Genomic DNA, 8754 nt, shown 5'->3' with positions numbered 1-8754 from the left:
TATGGCCCCCCTGAGTTTGTCAGGTTTATTGCATAGCCCCTTTTTCATTCACAGTATGATTCTACTTTGAGCAAATTAAAAACAAACTAATCTATGATGAGATGGTGGTCACAGTGGTTACCTTCAGGAGAAGGAACTTTTGGGGTGCTGGTGAAATGTTTTATTTCTTGATTTAGGTAGTACATAATTGTGTTAATTTTATAATAATTTATTGAGATACTGTATGCATACTATACATCAAATATTTTTTAAAAACATGTCACTTTATTTAATTTGCTATCATCTTGTTTCCATAATTTTATCTTTCAAATAGATTCAGATATTAATGAAGCCTTATTAATATGCCAGGTACTATGCTAGGCATTAAGGATACCCCAAAAGCCTTTTTTATTTAGCACAGCACATTGCTTAATAAATACTATTGGTTACACTGCTTGCCCATTTTGATAGATGCCACATAAAACAAGCTCTTAGGGAGTAAAATTAGCTGCTGAGCTAGTGATCTTTCTACCATGGTTCTAACTACAGGTTACACACTATGGCTCCTGGCTGCCACACTTCTAGTCTTTCCCGTCAGTCAGCCAGGCTCCCCAACACTTCATCTGGGGTGGCCTGTGAGAGAAGTCCATGCACAGTAATAGCTGGGGTGTGAGGTGACCACCCAGAGCTTTACAACACCCCCCTGTTGTACCGACCCAGTCCTGTTTCCCTGGTTCCAAACTCTTCATCCCTTTACCCTTTACTCCCTCATTTTGACTCTTGCCCACTGTGGCATCTTTTGTTACTGAGTCTTGTTGGCCACCTATTTTTTCTTTTCCATTTGAATTCTACCCTTTGATGGTGACATGGACAGGCAGCGTGATTAAGGCAGTGGGCTACTGTATTTGTAAGCCCAACCTGTTCAAAAACTGTTAAGAAAATGAAAATTCTGCCAGCCCAGGAGTCCTTTTACGTAGCAACGCATGAAGCAACGTGAGGCAATGGGAGGTTGAGAGCCCTTTGTTTTCACTGGTGGCAACCAGGCAGAGGGCGAAAAAAAGGTGTGTATCCAGCAGTTCTCAACATATACCCTTAATGTATATCTTTTGTGGACAATTCAAGCCCTTCCTCATAACCTTCATCATTTTCCTCTGCACAAGTTCCTCCCAAAGGCCACCCAACTGCTCCCCTGGGTAGGCCAAGCCAGACCATGGCTCCTACTGGCTGGACTTCCAACTGTGCTGCTGGCTTACCTCTCTCGGTGTTGCAAGAGTATCTTATCTAAACAGTCTCTTTCTCTACATCCCAATATCTTGTTGATTGAAACATCTTACAGGTTTATCTAATTCCACTGATTCAATACACTTTATTCCCACTAACAAAACACAACTTAAAAGTATTCTCAAATACGTACAACCGCATAATTATATCTTTTAAAATATAGAACCCATTGTACAGTTCCTATACAAGTTATTTAGCAATTTTGCCGACAATACAGTAACTTGTCCTCATTATTCCTCATCGTTAGTAAAGTGACATCTGGGTTTTAGTGTCTCCACTTAGTTTTGGACTTTGTGTACATCTTTAGCAGGGCATCTCCTCTGCTCCTATTTCAGATTCCAACTCCTTTCTCCCTATAGCTCTCCTTTATGTCTCTGCAAATAGCTGGAATGCAGTATTTGCATGTCCTGCTGTGAGTATCCTCAGTGCTACTTGTTTCATTCTGGCCCAGGAAAAGGACTAGTCAAGAAATACTAAGTCATTTTTTTCATTTAACCAGTATACATTGGGCATTTAGTATTACCCGACACTACTTTGGCTGCTAGGTAGATAACAGACTAAAAGTCTCTAGCCTAAAAGAGCTTACTTTCTACCGGGGAGACAAGCAATCAACAGAATATAACATCATGTGTGCTACAATATCCAAGTACTTACCATCGATGAACCAAGCCCAAGACCTCAAGTAATCAAAGGCTGTGCTCAGCCACAGTGAATATCCTCTGAGAGTCCCACTTGATCCCTAAAATGTCAAAATGCTTTTTCTGCATGCATACAAATAGCGTTTACGTAAACTATGCAATATAGGTGAGAGTCTATTTTCAGCCATTTTTAAGGACAAAGCTCATTTGGGAGAATTTTATCTGCAGAATCTATTGCTTCATAAATGCATTGGAAGGGAATTTGACCCAATAGAAATTTAAATCAAGTTATTCAAGATAAAAGAGGGTGACTTTAGAACATAACATGTCACATATCACTTAAGCCCAGAGACTAATTCAAAAGCCACCTATGAAGTTAGGATACAGTAGAAATTGTGTAAGGCATAGTATGTCAGTCTGCTAGGTTGAGTCCTGAAGGCATCACAGAGGAACTCTTGAATTGAGGTATGAAAAACTGGTAAGTCTATGTTAAGGCAGATAGAGGGTGTGAGTGGCATTCAGTTCAGAAGCTGTAGGGACACTGGCAAAGAGGTAGAAAACTGCATAGTACATCTGAGGGAGCACAAGGAAATATGCCTGAGTGTGGGTGTGAGAAAATGATGGGTGTTTGATGGGAAAGTTAGTCTAGGGAAATTATAAAAGCCCCTGCATGTCAGATTAAGGATTTTATCCTACAGATGGAGAACTTCAAAAGAAGTTTGAGACATGATCAAATTTATGTTTTTGAAAAGTCACTCTCAGAGTAACATCAAAAATAAGTCAGAGGGTTAAGGTGGGAGAGGTGCCTGGGACAATATGATGGAGGATGGATTCAAGAGACATGAAATAAACAGAATAAACAAGACAGAGTGAGTGCTGTATGTGGGGAAAGGGAATCTAACCTAAGAAACTCAGCAGATGATAAAGTCATTCTCTGAGAGGAGATTCAGTTTGGAACACACCAAGTTAGAAGGACATGGAGAATCTTAGGTAGAGATGACTGGTTTGTGACTGGGTCTGGAGTTTAGGAAAAGGGTCTGAGCTCTAGGTAATGTTTGGGGAGCCATCAAAGAATAGGTGGAAAGCGAATCTGCAAAGAAAATAGAGGACAGCAGTATCAGGTGAAACTGAAGCTGGCGACAAGCTTGGCTTGCTTGCTACTTTGTTCCTTTGCCCATAAATTGTTCTGAAAAATAAGGAGTGATACATCGCTGCATATAAAGCTATCATGCAATATTATGCAAAAAGCCATACTTAAACATTTTAAACATAAAAATGGAGGAAATCTAGAATGGAAATTTGCGATTAAGGTAGCGTGACAGATTTAATATTATTAATATAAATATCATTAAGTACCTATCACAGTACTTGGCACACGGTAGATACAAAATTAAATGTTTATGAGGACCTTAAGTATGAACATCTGTGTCTTGAAATCCATAAAATAGACTTGGTATGCACCTTTCAATCAATATGTAGTGTTATCTTTAATTTGCATTTTTCATAAACACTACTCAAGTGCAGCAGTGAATTCTATGTGCAAATAATCTAATTATTTAAAATAAAATAGGAAGGCAGTATCAACATTTTATGTTGGAAGAAAACTGTGAGTTTTCTCCCATAGGGATGACTCCCTGAGCTTTCCTTCTCTACAGTCTTGGGGTAACATGATTCTTGTTGCCTCAAAGCACATACTTCATCTGAAAGTATTTGTCTTATTTGGAAAGCTGGCAGTACAGATAACAAAGTGACTCTTCCAATTGGATCCAGGGGAGGCTGAATTCACGTCATGCTCCACCGTTATGACTTTTGCTGGGACGTTGCCCAAGTGAGTTCTGGAGCACCTGCCCATCTTGGGATAAAGGACACTGCAGGGCTTGATTTAGCAAAGTGATAAAGAGACATCAGACTCGTCCTGGCAGAGTGAGGTACACTTCGTGAATTCTGGCTGACATTTAATTTTATGAGAATATTGCTAGTAGTCAACATTAGTTCTATTAAAGGCAATTCTGAAAGCATTGCCTAAGAATCAACTGTTTACATAAGAGTTCTAAATCCTGTTCCATTCATTCACTCATTTAGAAAAATATTTACCGAGTGGTTACTGGATGTCAACTAAGAATATTAGATGCTGAGGTAAATACAATCCCTTCTAATACGAAACTCTTATCTTTTTACTTTTTACTATAAATAAGAGCTATAGTTAGTTTTTATCTTTCCATTGAAATAAGCCTTCATGTTTAGCTGGGTGAATTAAATCTCACAAGCTCCTTAGTCTGTTTATTATAAATTTAAAGTAGAAGATATGGTAAAACTATATAGGATTGTGATAAGTTTTTGAAGCTATAAAATATCTGCTTGGATAAGTACTAGCATAAAGAGATATCTCGATGAATTCTCAATCAACTACATTTGAGATAAATTCATGGGACAGTTCCATTAATAAGACTTGTCTGGTTTCTTACCAAGCCTCACATGTCTACCATGTTGGAAGAAGCCATGGACAGAATTAAGTTAACTGAGGATGGGAGTAAAAATAATGAGCAAAGCACAGAAGGATATGGAGTAATCAAATAGGAGAAGAAAGAATTGTGTGAAATTCATCAGTGTATCTAAAGTTCAAGGAATATACACTTATAATAGTTGAGCTCCTCAAACATTCTAACATTAAAGATGTAAAAATAGAAAATGAGATTTACAAATGGTAAAGTATAAAATGCACAATACAATTTTGAAAAAGCAAACAATTAGAACTTAATAAATGATATCCAGTTATTGGAAAAAGATTCTTTTGCAGCATGTATTACAACCGTACTTAAGTCTTTTAAGAGGGCAAAACTCAAATGTCACTGCCCGAGAAGCATGGGATTTTACGGAAGTGGACTCATAAAAGGATGTGTCTAATCCAGCAGTTCTTAAGCTTTTTGGTTTAAACTCCTTTATATTCTTTAAAACTACTGAGTACCCCAAAAAAGTTTTGGTTTTTTTGTAGCATTTTATCTAGTGATATTTATCATATTAAGAAGTAATACTCAGAAATTTTAAGAATTTTTTATTAATTTACAAATAACAAAAACCTATCACGTTAACATAAAAATCCATATGAAAAATAACCATGTTTCTAAAACAAAACGGTGATTAGAGTGACACTGTTTTACATTTTTGCAAATTTCTTTAATGTCTGGTCTGATAGAAGAGAGCTGGATTCTCACATTTGCTTTTGTATTCAGCTGGTTTCAATACCATCCATCATGCAGCATCAGGGAAACTCTGTATACTCATGAAAGAATGAGAGTGAAAAAGGCAAATCATGTCTTAGTATTACAGAAACAGCTTTGATCTTGATTATCCTTGAAAGGTCTCAAGGACTTCCCCAGACACCACTTTGAGATCCAGTGCCCTAGTTTAATCTCCCTATTTTGCATATAAGCATGCTAGGTCTCACAGAGATTCAGTAAGAAATCCAAAGTTAGAAGGCCTCTTAATCTTAATGACAGAATACAGATCCTACAAGGTTTGTCTCACTTCTCTTGGTTTAGGTTACCAATCAGAAACCTAGGAAAATGCCCTAATAACCTATCCTGTTCACTTTAGTTTCAAAAAACTTTTGTTTCAGATAGAAGGGGAAAATCAATAAACATGGTACAGGGACATAGTATTCGCATTTGGATTAGGACCTCTATTTGAACTAAACACGAAGGGAGAGTCTACGGAGCTCCATGCAAACTGGGAAGGACGAGTTACACGGCAAACACCACAAGGAAGTGGGGAAAGCAGAGTAGACACAACACTGCCATTTATCACCCATTCTGAGTCTCGAATACAATTCATGACATAACCCCAGAAAACCTTCAACAAGTACTGGCTGAAAGGGTGGTAGGTATATTAAGACACTGAAAATCAACTGGCAATGATATGAAACTTTTTCAATAAAATGTATTTTTCATGCTCTAGGCAGACCTTATTTTGTCTTTTATTTTTTTAATCAGGAAATCTTCGTGTTCATCTAGAGATGATTTCCTTTGTATCCTACCAGATGATCCAAATCTTCTTTAAATGGATCATAGCCTTGCTCCTTTAAACAACGTAGTGCCCAGAAAAGCTGGTCCGATGGAGGAAACTCTTCCCAAGGAACCCACTCCCAACCTAGAAAAGAAAGATACCAAATGAATTTATTTGAAAGGAAGCAAAGGCTATTTATTTTGGCAAGTTAACCTATACTTAGAAAAAACATTAATTCAATTTAAAAATAATTTGCTACCAATAAAAGAAGTACAATAGTGATGCTATGCATTAGTTGGCTGTACAAGCACAAGTTGTGTTTAGAATGAAGAGCTTAAGAATATAATGATCATTTAGGGCATACCATTATTTGTACATGAAGCCAAGTTTTCAAGGACCACATTGTGGCAAAACCTAGATTTAGTACGATTCAATTTTCATTTAAATATTTGGCTGAACAAAATCCATAGAACTTTATATACTACAGGTTACACTATATTAAAATAAACCAGTTTCTTCACTTTTAAATAAGGTAGATAACAAAATTTCTAAGCTCTCCTCCATCTCTTAAAAAAGTAGTGGAAGCTATGCAGAGAATAAAAAATATTCTCTGCCACAGTATATTTTAACTAGAAAGACAAATTCTAGGGGCTGATTTTTTAAAAAACCTATTGAAACAAGAAAGATTTAACAGTGTCTATTAGTTGTAAAATACATGAGATCCTAGAAAAACATTCTAGGAAATAGTATTTTCTTTGATAATTTAAATGTAAATTACATGAAAGCAGATGCTCATGACAGGTGTATAAAGATGTACACTCCATGTTCGAAGTAAGTTTCTTTTAACTACAAGAATGTACCTATGTGTAAGTACTGTTTCTTCCATTAACTATTCCTCTGCCTATAAAATACAAAGGTTATGTAGTTTTACTCTGGGAAGGTAGGGGAAAGAGAATCCATGAAATTGGGACAAGTTCAGGAAGGGTTGATCAGCAACTATAACCACACACTAACAGAGAGGGAGAGGGGAGAGTGGAGAGGGGAGAGGGGAGGGGGGGGGAGAAAGAGAGGGAGAGGCCAATCTAGATACCATATTAGAGAACCTCACAGCAAGAGGTGTGCTTTGTATATTCATCCCCTGGTTCTTTTCTTCAGCACATTCTAACACTGAGCCAGACACAGTGCCAGGCCCAGAAGAGTCAAAGGTAAATGAGTCAAAATATCTGTTCTTTATGAATTCAAAGTTCATTAATGGACAAAAAAGTATGATTTAAGTTGAATTGTTGAACTGAATTTGAGGTGACTTCTGAGCATTAGGGGAACATATCTAGAAGGCGACTGGAAATACAGGTCTGCAACTCGAAAGAGCACGATGGGAAGTTATGGTTTGACCAGGGTTCACCAACTCAAATCCCTCCAGAGGCCAGACGGGGCAGGGAGAGGGCTGATGCAGTAGAAAGGGGGCGGGCTGGGTGAACGTGACTTGTTAGGTGAAAGCTAAGATAGTCCGCTTTCTCCTCAGCACCTTCTCTATTAATGAATGCTCTCCATATCTGCTTCTTGTGAAGGATACTAAGCATGAAAAACAACTATTTCATCATATTTGTTAAAAGGACAAACAGCTCAGTTCCTAACAAGCTTTGGACCCTTGCCAGAACCAGCTCCGCTATCAGCTGAAATATATAATCTGTAGATCCTTGAGCTCCTGCCAGAGTCAGCGCTGACGATCAGCCAAAATAAACAATCTACAGATGCAAGTAGACCCCAAGGCCCCTCTAACTATTTTCCTCAAACTTAAGTTCACAGGGCTGGGAAAAATACCAAGACAAGCAAGCCTGTAGTTAATTAACTACACCATGGGTACCTCCCTTCAGATAACAGCAAAGAAAACTCAAGCTTCTTGCCAATCTACAGAGCTGTTTACAAACATCAGCTGCCTTGCCCTTTATAACCCAATAAAAACTCAAACCCCTTGCCAGGGTTACTCTTAATGCCTGCCCCCCTTCCTCTCTTGGAAAGTGAATAAACCTTTTACTTCCTAACTTTGTGAATTCTTTCACACCCTGGGGTAACAGAACCCTCACATCTGTGTCTTCTAGTCTCAGGATATTATGCCCATAGAAAAGATAAAAATAAGGAAATGTTTATTCAAGTCGAGGGCCCTATCTTAAAATAATAAAAAATTGTGCTTATTACCTGAATAAATTATACCTCAAAACTAATTTTAAAAAATTCTGTTATATGTAATATATTTTGCTTCATAAAAACATAAATTGAGTCCTACAAAAAAATACTAAAATGGAAATATGCATATTTAAATTTCAATTTAATACTTAAAAGCCAATTAATAAACTGCTTTTCTCCCCAGAGCTTCAGAATGTCACGACTACTGATTTTTGTTTCCACTATTACTGTCCTGGGCTTTCCCCCGTCCTGTTCATTTTATCCAGGATACTTAGGGGTGTGAGAGATGGGGGAACTTGTAGAGAACACCCCTAATGAACTGGCACATTTCCTACCTGCCTCTCCTACCTTCCATTTCCTTAGTCATGAATAATTTTAATTGTACCCTAGTCCATTCAAAGGCCTTTGGATACTTTTGGGGTGCTTCTTTGTATGATACTGTGATATAATACATACATATTTGTTCTTCATCCATTTTTCCTGGCACAGAGACCCTAAAATCTTTATAATTTCTTGAGTGACAGAGATGAAACATCTTTTGTAATCCATAATATGCCCCTTTCAACCATACCTTAGTTTTTGCTAATGAGATGACTGGTGGCTGGGGGCCATCTTCAGAATGGGGGCTGGTCACCAGAAAGACCAAGGCATGCTTATAAGTGCGGAACTT

The 8754-nt window shown here is 37.6% G+C and overlaps 1 protein-coding gene across 1 annotated transcript in view; it reads right to left on the bottom strand.

Moving 5' to 3' along the window:
* Positions 1-4934: 4934 nt before the first annotated feature.
* The window catches only part of NUDT15 (nudix hydrolase 15), a 9270-nt gene continuing 5450 nt past the window's right edge, over positions 4935-8754 (bottom strand). The window contains exon 3 of the mRNA XM_011372028.2: positions 4935-6044. Coding sequence (XP_011370330.1) covers positions 5905-6044 — 140 coding nt within the window. The 3' untranslated portion in view covers positions 4935-5904. The remainder of the gene's footprint in view (positions 6045-8754) is intronic.

This window comes from Pteropus vampyrus, unplaced genomic scaffold (assembly GCF_000151845.1).
Source record: "Pteropus vampyrus isolate Shadow unplaced genomic scaffold, Pvam_2.0 Scaffold198, whole genome shotgun sequence".
In the NCBI taxonomy this organism is placed as follows: Eukaryota; Metazoa; Chordata; class Mammalia; order Chiroptera; family Pteropodidae; genus Pteropus; species Pteropus vampyrus.
Note: the sequence above shows the minus strand (reverse complement) of the source record. Positions and strands in the feature narration are given on the sequence as shown.